Genomic DNA, 13,985 nt, shown 5'->3' with positions numbered 1-13,985 from the left:
ATATATGTATATATATATGTATGTATATACTTTTTTTTTTGAAATATATAAGAAAAAATACACGGTTTTTTTTAATTATTAATTTTTTTTTTAAAAAAAAGAAGCACACATAATTGTGTTTTTTTTTTAAAAAAATAAAATACTCACATAAACGAAAAAAAATTCATACACTCCCACACATAAATAATGTCATGTCCCATGGCACACTACATAAAAATAAAAATAAAAATAAAAATGCTTCCCTGATTTTTTTTTGTGCGAACTGCATCCCCTATTTTGAATTGATTCCATTTTTTCTCTCTTCTAGGGAATCCTCTATTTAAAGGGAAAAAATAATTGAGGAAAACATGCATATATATATAAGAGGAAAGAAGAAAATAATTCTGAATTTAATGTCGCCAGCTCGGCTTTTTAATATTATTCTAAGCAAAGAGAACTGTTGACGTTTGGTTGTCAAAAATTCTGGTGACATAAGGTTTCAACCGATGACCGTTTACTTTGAATTATTCTCCCCAATTAATATGTGGTATTCCGATTGCGCCATAAGGGGTCATTTCTGTTACAGTGTACGATCTTGTCCAACGTGACTTGAATTTTCCTGGAAATAGTCTCAATCGACTATCGTACAATAGAACATGATATCCAATTTTAAATTCCTTATGGTCAATGAGTTTATAATGCCATATTTTTCTCTTTTCTTTGTACAATTTAGAATTTTCATATGCTTCAAGTCAGAACTCATCGAGTTCATCGAGATGTGCCAATAGGTGTTTTGAAAGCTGTTCTATATGCCCATAATGCATCATCTAATTTTGTAGACCAATCTTTTTGAGAAGATCCAATGGTTTTCTCTAAAATTCTTTTTAACTCCCTGTTGGATACTTCTACTTGCCCGCTTGTTTGAGCAAGATATGATGTTCATGTTTTATTAGTTACTCCATATCCTGACAATAAACAAGCAAATTGTCTATTTACAAAATGAGTTCCCCGATCACTTATGATAATTCGTGGAGTTCCGAATTTAGAAAATATATTATTTTTAAGAAAATCACAAACAACACGATTAGTATTTTTTCTAGTAGCTACTGCTTGTACCCACCTTGAGGCATAGTCAACAGCTACTAAAATGCATTCAAAACCATTTGACAGAGGAAATGGACCCATAAAATCGATGCGCCATACATCAAATATTTCGCATACCTGAATAGAGTTAAGAGGCATTTCATTCCTATTTGAAATGTTACCTCTTCTTTGGCATTTATCGCAAGTGGCGACATAATTTCTTGCATCTTTAAATAGAGTGGGCCAGAAAAAATCTACTTCAAGTACTTTTGCGGCTGTTTTTCTTCCTCCAGTGTCCTCCTACTGCTCCATCGTGACATTGACTTAAGATGTTGTTTATTTCTATCTCCGGTACACCTCTCCTGCTTATATTATCTGCACAAAATTTAAACAAGTAAAGATCTTCCCAATAGTAATGTCTTGCATCTTTCTTAAGCTTTTTTCTTTGTTCATAAGAAAAATCTTTTGGAATCCATCTTCCAGCCAAATAATTAGCAATTAAGCGAACCATGGTGGTTCGTTTACATCTGCTGTGATTGCATAGATATGTTTATCAAGAAATTCCTCTTTAATATCTGTTGTCTCTGTAGGAGGATTTTCCAAGCGAGACAAATGATTAGCTACCTGATTTTCTGATCCCTTTCGATCTTTTATTTCAAAATAAAATTCTTGTAGAAGGAGTATCCATCTTAACAATCTAGGTCTAGCATCTTTTTTTTTTAAGAGATACTATAAGGATGCATGATCAGTGAATACAGTAACTTTGTTTCCAATTAAATAAGAATGAAATTTATCAAACGCAAATAGTACTGCTAGTAGTTCTTTTTCTGTTATGGCATAATTCTTTTGCCCTTCATTAAGTGTTCTACTAGCATAGTAAATCGGCCTGCATTTTTTATCTCTTTTTTGTCCCAATACTGCTCCAACTGTTGTATCACTTGCATCACACATTATTTCAAATGGCTGGCTCCAATCAGGAGAAACAACTATTGGAGCTTTAGACAACTGTACCTTGAGTATCTCAAATACTTTTCTTCATTCATTTGAAAAATCAAACTTCACATCTTTCATTAGTAGGTTAGTAACTGGTTTTGAAATTTTAGGAAAATCTTTTATACACCTTTTGTAAAAATTTGCATGCCCTAAGAAACTTCTAATGCCTTATATAATATTTGGAGGAGGCAATCATGCTATCAGATCAATTTATGCATTATCAACTTCTACTCCTTAAGCAGTAATTTTATGTCCTAAAACAATTCCCTCTTTTACCATGAAATGACATTTTTCCCAATTAAGAACCTCGGTTGTCTCTTAACATCGTTTAAGTACCAAAGCTAAATGACAGAGGCAATCTTCAAATGTCTTACAAAAAAGTCTGATATCGCCCATGAATATTTTAAGGAACTTTTCATTCATATCTGCAAAAATTTCAAACATACAACAGTGTAATGTAGCACGAGTGTTGCATAGTCCAAATGACATTTTTCTATAAGCATACGTACCTTGGGGGCATGTAAACGTCGTTTTATCTTGATCTTCAGGGGCAATTAATATCTGATTGTATCCAGAATACCCGTCAAGAAAACAATAGAAACCATGACCTGCAATTTTGTCACGCATTTGATCAATAAAAGGAAGAGAAAAATGATCTTTTCTTGTGGCCTTATTAAGTTGTCTAAAATCAATAAAACTCTCCATCCTGTGACTCTTCTTGTAGGAATGAGTTCATTATTTTCATTCTTTATTACAGTCATTCCTCCTTTCTTTGGTACTACTTGTATACGACTTACCCATGGATTATCAGATATTGGATAAATAATACCTGCTTGTAGTAGTTTTACCACTTCATTCTTGACAACTTTTTGCATTTTTGGATTTAATCTCCTTTGGGGTTTGACTATTTGTTTATAATTGTCTTCCATGAGGATCCTATTCATGCAAATGGATGGACTTATTCCTTTATTGTCATTTATTGTCCACCCTATGGATCTTTTATGCTCTTTCAACCCTCTAATCAATTTTTCCTCTTGTTCTGTAGTTAAAGAAGAGGAAATGATGACTGGAAATAATTCAGATTCAAGAAAGACATACTTCAAATGAGATGAAAGCGCTTTGAGTTCAATTTTTTGTTGAACTTCTTCTGGTGAGGCTTCCTCATTTTCTATATCTTTTTCTAGTGTTTCTTCTTCTTTTCTTATTGTGAAGTTGTCATCGCTTGTGGTACCTATCTTTGCCAAACATCTTTCCAATGAATTAGAAATCAATTGATTATCCTTTTATTCATCTGCAAGATCATCTATCAAGTAAATATGAAAATAAGAAGTTAATGATTCATCCTCGGGAAATTTTAATAGTTTCTGCATGTCAAAGATTACTCTTTCCTCATCAACTCGCAGTATCGATTCTCCTTGATGGACATTAATAATTTCTTCCTATTGTAAGAAATGGTTGTCCTAGAATTAATGGCTCTTCAATATTTTCTTCCATTTCAAGTACTATAAAATATACAGGAAATATGAATTTTTCAACCCTTACAAGAACATCTTCAATCATGCCTCTCGGTTTTTAGTACTTTGGTCAGCTAATTGAAGAGATACCCCGATATCTTTCAACTTACCAAGTTCTAATTTTCTAAAGATTGAAAAAGACATCAAATTAATCGAAGCACCTGAATCGCATAATGCTTTTTCAAAATGAGCACATCCTAAAGTACGAGGTAAAGTAAAACTTCCTGGATCACCGAGTCTCTGTGGAAGCTTATTTTGAAGTATAGCACTACATTTTTCTGTAAGCTAAACTACCTAAACTTCTTTCAATTTTCTTTTACTTGACAAAATATCCTTAAGAAATTTAGCATATGAAGGCATTAGATTCATAGCAAATGTGAAAGGAATATTAATATAAAGTTGTTTTAAGATTTCAAGAAACTTTGAGGACTGTTTGTGAAGCTTTTCTCTTTTCATTTTCTGGGGAAAGGGGAGAGTTACAGACTAAGGATGTTTCATCAATTCATTTTCTTGTAACTCTTTTTCGTTATCTTTTTTGTTTTTCTAGAAACTCATATTTTTCATTTATTCTCACTTTCATTTACCTGTTTCACATTTTGTGAGTTTTCTTGTTTACCTGCATATGGATCAATAAGATTTTTACCTGAGCACAGGGAGATAGCTTTGAGATGATCCTTTTGATTTTTCTCAGTGTTGCTTGGTAAAGAACCTTGAATTTTTCCAGATACAAGTGTTGATATTTCGCTTACCTGAATTTCCAAGTTTCTGATAGGTAAATGATGGCTCTCAACCTTCTCATTAGTGACCCTGATGTGGTTTTTTATCTGCTCATCAGTAGCCTTCACGTGTTTATCGAGAAAATCTTCAATGTTTGATTCTTGATTTATCTAAGGTTGTTATTGGTACTGCTGGAAGTTCTGTTGTCCTCTAATTTGATTTTGAAAACAATATGGCCCTTGCTGCTTTTGATTAAAAAATCGTTGAGGATTCTCAGCGCCATTAGGATTACTCCATTGAAATCCTCAGTGTTTTTGTGCCATAAAACTACTAAGTGGATAATTATTGTTATACCCAATAGCGTTTACATGTTCATCATTTTGAACAGAAACTTGATACCCATGATTCGGATGATTACCTACACAAACATCACAATTTTCAAGTTGAGATAATGATTGACAACTTAGTTGAAAAGCCTCAAATTTTTGTGTTAGAGCTGGTATTTGTTGGATCAATGAATTTAAAGCTTCAACTTGATTGATTCCTACTGCTTTTTTCATAATCACTCGGTCAGATGGCCATTGAACTGTATTTCTGAAATTTCATTAAGTAGTTTTATTGCTTCTGCAGTTGTTTTGCTCATTATAGATCCTCCTGATGCTGCATCATTTACATTTCTAGCAGATGGTTTAGTCCACCATAAAAAATTTAAAATATATCGGGATCTGAGATTCCATGGTGTGGACAATTTCTTAGCATTGAACTTAGTTATTCCCAAGCCTGATAAACAGATTCAATATCTGTTTGCATAAAATTATTAATTTCTTTCTTCATTTTAATTGATTTTGCAAGTTAAAAGTACTTGTTAAAAAATTTCTAGGTCGTTTGATCCCATGTGCTAATAGAACCTCTTGGTAAGCTACGTAACCATGTCTTGACTTCTTCTTTTAGTGAAAAAGGAAAAATTCGCAATCTAATTGCATCAGTTGTGACACCATTGTACTTACAAGTTTCAACTAGCTCAAGAAAATCAATCGGGTGACTGTGAGGATCTTCAACTACATCACCTGTAAATTGACATGAATTTTTGATTGTTTTAATTAATACTGTGTGGATCTCAATGTTATTTGCTGCTATTGGTGGCCTCCGCACACTTGATTCTCCTTCAAAGTGATCAAGTCTTATATAATCTCTAAGAATCCTATCAAGTTTTGGTGCTACCTCATCAAGCAGTTCTTCCACTTGATGTGGTGGAATTGGATTGTTATTATTATTAAGCTCGTTGTTCTTGATTTCTTCTTGTGAAGAGATTCGATATTGAGAGGCCTGTTCTTTTCTTAAGAACCGCAATGATTTTTCAGTTTCGGAATTGTATGTAACCAATTTTCCTAAAGAAGAACGGGTCATATACTTCCTGAAATTTTAGAAAAATGATTATTTTAAAGTTTTTTTTTTTTTAAAAAAACCTCAAATTAGTTGTAAAAAACAATTAATCTGTAGTAGATTTTTGCCAATCCTCGGCAGTGGCGCCAGAAATTTGACAAGTCACTGAATGTATATATCTTTAACGCACAGTGTGTCAAATAATAGAATAAAAATATGTCGAACCCATAGGGATTGGTTTGTCTATTCTACGGATGTTTCTTGTTTTAAATACTATTTAAGAAAATCAAAAATAGTTGAAGGGTTAATCAATTAATCAATAATACAAAAAATAGAGAAAATATATTAGTTTTCACAATATATCAAAAGATGTTGGGGATCTTGATTTCACTCAATATTTCTATATAAAGTAAATAATTTATTCCTAAATTTATATTTCTCATAAAGTTTAATTATCTCTCATGATTATATTTATGTATTTTTACAAAAATTAAACAATCAAATGCACTCCACTCGGTTATACTATTTAATTGCCGAAATAGTAATTTTTAAAACATGAAATGTGTACTTGAACTAAAATATATTTTTCTAAGTCTCTTTAGATTAACTTACTTGTTATAACTAATTATTACACTATTCGCCTCTTTCGATTACAAATAAGTATAGATTAATTATAACATAAAACTGATAGATGTCCCTACAATATAAGCAAAATACCAATACCACAATTAACAGTATTACTTCTTCCGCCTCTCTCGATTAAAAAATTAGTAATATGTTAATACGTAATAAGCAATGGATATATGTTAATAAATCAAATAACATTTAACTATAAAATAAATAAAAATGAAATCTATAGCTTAAGTTCACACACATAAAATTTAGATATAATAAGTACTATTATATAGAAGTATCAAGATCCGGCAACTTCCCAACACAAAAGAAAATTACTCCATAATCGAAATAGTACCAATGAAAATATTCTTCTTCATTAAATAAGAAATAGAAGAAATATTCTAGAACAATAATTCCACTATTTAATTAAAAGTAGGAACTAGAATAATTTTCAACATTAAATACTTAAAAATGTAGTACAAGAAGAGCTCAAAGAAATATATCGATTGTTTTGTTTTGGGCCCTCTCTACACTGCTATATCAACTCGTTTCTGGTGAAATTTATACAAATTCTCTGAAGAAGAAAATCATCATTTTCTTCCATTTTTTCCACTTTGTAATTGATAATTTTGAAAAAAATCAAAATGGTAGGTCAAATGTTTACCAACATTTGACAAAATTTTTTCGTTTAATTTGTGTGATGCTTTTTTTCCATTTTGGTTGCTATCATGCTTCCATATTTTTCAACTTTATTTTCCATACTTTCTAAAATCTTCCTTTCCTCTCTTTCATAATTCTTTAATATCTCTATTTGAGTTGGATAATTCCTTGTAACGACACTTGTGTTTATTTTGCCACATATCTACTCAGTTGATGTTTTATTATTATAATGCAACAATTTTTGTAAAGAAAGATTTAAAATATCAATATTAAAATTAAATAACAACTTAATATATATATATATATATATATATATATATATATAAAATCGGTTTTTTGGTTTTCATTTTTCTAAATTCGAAACCAAACCTATAAAGTAAATTATAAATCCAAAACCAAATCAAGAATCCAAAAAGACGATCCAAAATTAAAATTCGATTGAATTTTTTGATTTAATCCAAATAATGAATATCCTTACTTATAACTACAATTTATAATATTATATAATGTTGGGACAGTTCTATTTTTGATTTAAGATCGTTGTGAAAAAAATTATTAATTATTTTTATTAGACCTAAAATCTACGAATTTACGTTTTCTGTATATCATCTTTTCTTTTATCTTTATATTCTTTTCCTTTTTTTTAATTTTCAAATAACTTTTACTCAAATTAAATAATTTTATATCAACCAAAAGTTAGATCTTGATAGTAGTTTTAAATTTATTGTTATTTAAATAATTAAATAACTCAGATACGACTAATTATTTTTTTTTGTTTGGAACAATTATATCTATGTCCAAATACTTTCTGCAAGAAACATAAATCTACATTTTAATTGAGTGATTATTTTAATTATTCCGATCTATTGAAATAATTTTGACTTAGATTTTTAAGGCACAAAATTTCAGTAATATCACCAACATATAATAAATACTTAAAAGTACTGAATTTTCTACATTAATACCTTGTGTTGAATATTAAAACTTGCATGTTTGTGTGATTTTTAAAATTTTCCTTGATTATTTTTTTTTATCTAAACCCTAATACAANGGACATATCGCATGCCACGATGGATACTATATTTCGAGGGACGTATCGCGTGACATGATGGATACTATATTTTGAGGGATGTATTGTGTGCCACTTTGGTTACTAATATCGTGGATCGTATCACACGCCGTGATTGATGCATTTACATATATATCCCTTAGGGTTCCTGGACTGACAACGGGTGTGTATTACTAGGTCATATATGGACATTACATTCCATTTCATTACACATATTTCTCATTAGTGAACTTTATATTGTAGCGGATCTTGGGAGTGCCTTTCTGTGGAACTTTGATTGATGAATATTGAAGTTGTTGTTAGGGATATGTAATTGGTATAGTATTGTTGTTGAGTTGTGTACTATGTGAATTATGAATTGTTAGGTTGTGCAGGTTTTATCAAGCTGTACTTGTAGAAGTTCTATTGATTATTATTGAGCTCAATGTTGAGAATATGTGATGCTTCGAATGTTGTTGTTGAGATATGTGCTTGTAAATAGTGAATTGTTAGGTTAGGCTATTTTAATGCAAATTATAGTTGTAGAGGCTTGTATAGGGTTGTAGGGGTACTCGTATTCCATTCCCTTAGCTTGTGTTTAGAGCTTTACTTGTTGTGTACCATGTGATTTGGTACTTACCACTTGCTTCTACAGTTTTTAGTTGGTTACTAGCCCGTTCCTTTGTAATATGTGCTCTTCTTTTCCGAGGCTTCTCGTAGATTTGTGAGGAAGCTATTATTCATCACATCAAACTTTCTCAATCACGTTTATGATCTTCTATAATTCAGAAACAATGTAATATGAGCCTTGTGTTTTTCTTTTAATTCAATTGTATGTCAACCAAATTTTGGGTGTATTTTAAGTTGATTATCATAATTTACGCATTTTATTGTAATGATCTAGTTTTAGGCTGACTTTTATTGGTGGGACAAGAGCAGTGCCATCACGTCAAATTTTTGGGTCGTGACATAGAGATAATTCTCAACATTTGGGAAAAAGACATACCTTTTAAGGTGTCTTTCCTTTTGTTGGAGAATGTGGTTCAGAAGAATTCGTACATGAGAGGTTTTGATTAGAAGGAGCATAATTGATTCTATAGAGTGTTGTTGTTGTATTGGTGATATAAAAGAATCTTTTATGGATTTGTTTATTCTCTATCCTGATTCATATAAAGTGTGGAGGTTTTCTGCAGAAGTTACAGGTTTGCATTTTCCAGTGGTTCAACTTAGGTATGTTTTGGATGATAGGTGGAATATTGATTTCTATAAAAAATTGAAACCATTTCTTAGAGCAGTTCCTGCATTTATTATATGGAGTATATGTAAAAGAAGAAACTTGAACAATCGTTGGGAGAAAATGAGTAAGCTAGCTTTAGTGTTGGAGATTCAAAAAAACATATATTTATTTGAAAAATCTTCATATCCGTGTTTAAAGATATGGCTAAGACTTGGTCCCTAATTGTGAAGTTCTTAGAGAGGTATTTACCATTGATCAACTACAAGGTTGTTAGATGGATTCATCCTCCCAGTGGAACTTATTAATGCAACATTAATAGGTCAGGCATAGTTTCTTTTACCATCTGTGTAAGAAATGAACTAGGTGACTTCATTTATTATAAGACCAGGGTATTAAAAGATGTTTTAGTTATTGAGTCTGAAACTAAAGTTATCAAAATGGACCTAGATTATTGTTTGCATACTAATCAAGTTCCACTGATCATTGAGATGGACTCTCTATTTGCTCAACAAGTATTAGATGGAAACTTGGAGGTTCCATGGTTTATATCTTGGGATGTTAGGTACATAAATAGCAGGATGATTATTAAGGAGGTGGAAATATGTCATACATTCATGTACGGAACTCCCTAGCAGACTTTTTTTTTACTAATTGTATTGTTAATTTTGACATATAAATAGGCAGCTATTTCACAATTTGCAGGAGATTCTGCAAAAGGCTAAAACATTTGTGCAATTAGAAAAAGTAAAAATTCCCAATTTTGAGATAATAGAAGCTCAAAACAAGGACTACATGCTACAATTGGGAGACAAAGAGTTAAGTAAATGTATCAACAACAAGGAATTGCGTAAAAGACTCAGTCGTTATGAAAAAGCTAGAACACTGAAATATTTAGTAGAATTTGGAACAAAACCTGTTTATTTGTTGTCTTGAGCAATGGTATCAAATCCTTTAGGGGTTCAACTTGCTGGGATGATAAATTAGACGTGGCGAACCAAAGAAAACAACATTTCAATTGAAGGGGTGGAAGACTTATCTGGATTAAGCTCAATTTAGCTGGGATGAAGTTTTGGCAGCTCCTGAGACCGTAAATTTAAGGCTATTTTAGAGGAAAATGAACAGAAATACTCTAAAACATCTCCTATCTATATTGAAATTTAGATCTATGCCAATCAAACTGAAGAAGTCTTCATTGGTCGAATCATAGCGTTAATGAGAAATTTAGTGATAAAATGATTACACACCAAATCTGTGTGTCTTATAGATTATAATTTGTGTGTTGGTGTTGAGAGATGAATGGAGATCTGTAGGCTGGAGTTTAATCGGAGAAGATGCGACAGTTTGGGCAAGACACCCAAGCGCATGAAATGTAGATTTTCCTTTTTAAGCTTCTCATTTTCGTTTTGCTTTATTTTGTTTTTTTTTCTCGTTCAATGCAGACCACTTTTTCTCTTTTCTTTATATTTTTATTTTATTGAATAAATGACCCTTTATTGGGTTCATTTAAAATTAAAAATCTTACCTAATTCTTTTAATTAATTTTCTAAAGTTCAAACCTAAGTGTAAATCTTAATTCCTCCAATTAGCATAATATCAATGAAATTTAAATAATTTGAAACGCCTAATATTTAATTATTTATCTCCATATATCAAGATATTTATTTTTAATATGATAATTAAGTTGACTTATAAAGTCATGCTCACTATGTTGTAAAACCAATCACTAGTAAAAGAAACCAATTGCAAAACTATAATCCAATTGCACTGCTAACTGTTGAACTCCCATTGTCTTTAAACCCACAAATATCAGATAAATATTAAATCCCCATGTGCATAAATTTCTCAATCAAAATGCAAACCCTGCTTTTAAAATTGAACTTTGCAATTTCTTTCTCCCAGCACATCATTAAATTAAATGAATGACCAACCTTTCAACAATTAACTTTGCTCTAACTCAAACTTCCTAATGAAACACACTATAGTGTATTTGAGGAATTTTAAATTCCAACCTCTTCTCAAATTTATTTCTCTTTTCCAACCAATAACAATGCAACATACTAAATATTACAGAGAGAAATCGAAGAGTTTGAAGTGTTACGTGGATGACAATCGCTTCTAGTTGACGCCGCAGATAGTATTTATCTCACTTAGTATTTTTAATTATCTAGGGTAACTTATTATGAACTAATATATATTAAATCATACTAATTTTAACGTTATCTTCCTGAACCACGAACTAATTTAATTATTAAAATTCCCGCCCTAATTTTGATAAAGTAGTTACGAATAGTCCAAAATACCAATTTATAATCTAGCGGAAGTATGTTAAGAAATAAAAAGCTCTACTCTACAAAGTTTTCTTTAAATTCGTGTTTGCACGTGTTTTCACATTGTCATGCCTCCTCGAAGAGCAGTCAGAGTTTGACCCACCAGAAGGAGTATCGAATAGCCATAGGTACCTAATGCATAGAATGTTCAACCTGAAGGAAAAGTCCCCAACCCTTAATTATCCGGATGTTAAGCAAAGCTGTGACAAACAATGTTGGGCAACAAAGAGGTTCTCAACAATAAGGGGCAAAAACATCTACGAATCGGGAAGTTTTTAGGATGAATCCCGCAAACATCACTTGTTCAAGCACTACTGCGGATCCGAAAAATTTTGTGTAAGAGCTGAAGAAGGTGTTTGAGGTAATGCATGTTTCGGACACTAAGAGTTAAGGTAGCTGCTTATCAACTCAAGGGCATTACCAGAACTTAGTTTGATTAGTGGAAGGAGGGTAGAGGTGAATATGCACAACTTGCTAGTTGGGCTTGTTTTGAAGAAGCCTTCTTGGGATGCTTCTTTCCCCGAAAACTTTGGGAGGTCCTTAAGAAGGATTCTATAAGTGTTAATGAGTATGGGATAAAGTTCATCCAACTTCCTCGCTATGATTCGGAGATGGTTAAGGATACGAGGAGTAGAATGAGCTTTTTTGTTGTTGGCTTGGGTCGTGCTTCAACCAAAGAAGGTAGGGTTGCAATGGTGATTGGGAACATGCACATTTCAAGGTTAATGGTCTATGTGCAACAAGTTGAAGAAGTAAAGCTAAGGGATATAGAGGAGTACATGAACAAGAAATCTAAGACTGGTAATGAGTCTGGTTAATAGAAATGTAGTTCAAGTCGACCATAATTTTAGAAACAAAAGAGGCATGCACCATCATCTGCTATTGCACCTGTGCCCAGAAATAGAGGTGAGTATAATGGCCAGAATTCTCAGAACTTCATTGCTAGGACAACCCAATCCCATGGTAGTATGGAACAAGGAGGAATTTTTGGATCCTACATGTGCTAAGTGTTGTAGAAAACACCCCGATAAATGTCATAATGGAAAGGAAGGTTGCTTCAAGTTTGGTCAAGAGGGTCACTTCTTAAGAGAGTTCCCTAAGAATAAGCAAGGTGGCGTAAATCCGGAAAATAGGGATCAATCTTCATCAGTTGCTCCACCAGACAGGGCTGCAACTAGAGAAGCCACTTCTGGTATTGGCGGAGGGGAGAATTGTCTCTATGCAATCACAAGCCACCAAGAGAAAGAGCACTCTCAAGATGTTATCACGGGTATGATCAAAGTCTTTACTTTTGATGTTTATGCTGTGTTAGAACCATGAACAAGTTTTTCTTCTCTAACTTGTTATGCTGTAAATCAGTTTAAGATTCTTCCTGAGAAACTTTGTGAACCTTTCTATGTTTCCACCCCCGTTGGAGAGTTTATGCTAGAGGAAAGGGTCTCGTGATTGTCATATTTCTATCAATCACAAGAACACCATGGCTTATCTAGTAAAATTAGACATGTTAGATTTTGATGTCATTATAGGTATGGATTGCTCTATGTTTGTTATGCGTCAATAGATTGTAGAACTCGACTGTTCAAGTGCCAAATTCATAATGATCCAGTCATAGAGTGGAGTAGTAGTTCAGGAGTTCCTAAGGGTCTTTTTATTTTGTACCTTAAGGAGAGAAAGTTAGTTTAAATGGGTGTATCTATCACTTAGTTCGAGTTAATGACACAAGTGTTGAGGTATGTTTCCTTCAGTCAGTTCTTATAGTAAGGGAGTTTGCAGAAAATTTCCTGATGATCTACCCGGAGCCTCACATGAGAGGGATAGACTTTGGCATAGATATCATTCGAGATACTCGTCCTATCTCTATACCTTCATATAGAATGGAATCAACAATGTTAAAAAAGTTGAAAGAGAAGCTGAATGATCTATTAGATAAAGATTTTATTCAACCAAGTGTGTTACCTTGGGGCGCACCTGTTTTATTTGTGATGAAGAAACATGATTCTCTTAGGATGTGTATAGACTACCTGTAATAGAATAATGTGACCATCAAGAACAAATATCCTCTTATGAGGATATATGATATTTTTTGCCAACTTAAAGGTGCTTCTTGCTTCTCGAAAAATAGATCTCAGATAAGGCTACCATCAGTTGAAAGTTAGGGAATGTGACATTCAAAAGACACCTTTTTAGAACAAGATATGAGTATTATTAGTTTTTTGTTATGTCATTTGGTTTGAAAAATGCACCTGCAGCATTCATGGATCTTATGAACAGGATCTTCACACCTTATTTAGATATGTTTGTCATCGTCTTCATTGATGACATACCGATTTATTCAAGGAATGAAAATGATTATTCTATTCACCTTAGGATATTTCTTTATACTTTGAAAGATAAGGAGCTTTATGCCAAATTTTTCAAGTGTTAGTTTT

The 13,985-nt window shown here is 32.2% G+C and overlaps 1 protein-coding gene across 1 annotated transcript; it reads left to right on the top strand.

Moving 5' to 3' along the window:
- Nucleotides 1–12,167: 12,167 nt before the first annotated feature.
- Nucleotides 12,168–12,876, top strand: LOC107027686. Its single transcript, XM_015228784.1, has 2 exons — nucleotides 12,168–12,357; nucleotides 12,455–12,876. Exons 1-2 carry the CDS (start codon nucleotides 12,168–12,170, stop codon nucleotides 12,874–12,876), a joined length of 612 nt encoding a protein of 203 aa, XP_015084270.1.
- The last annotated feature ends 1,109 nt before the right edge of the window (nucleotides 12,877–13,985 follow it).

Source organism: Solanum pennellii, chromosome 8 (assembly GCF_001406875.1).
Source record: "Solanum pennellii chromosome 8, SPENNV200".
NCBI lineage: Eukaryota > Viridiplantae > Streptophyta > Magnoliopsida > Solanales > Solanaceae > Solanum > Solanum pennellii.
Note: the sequence above shows the minus strand (reverse complement) of the source record. Positions and strands in the feature narration are given on the sequence as shown.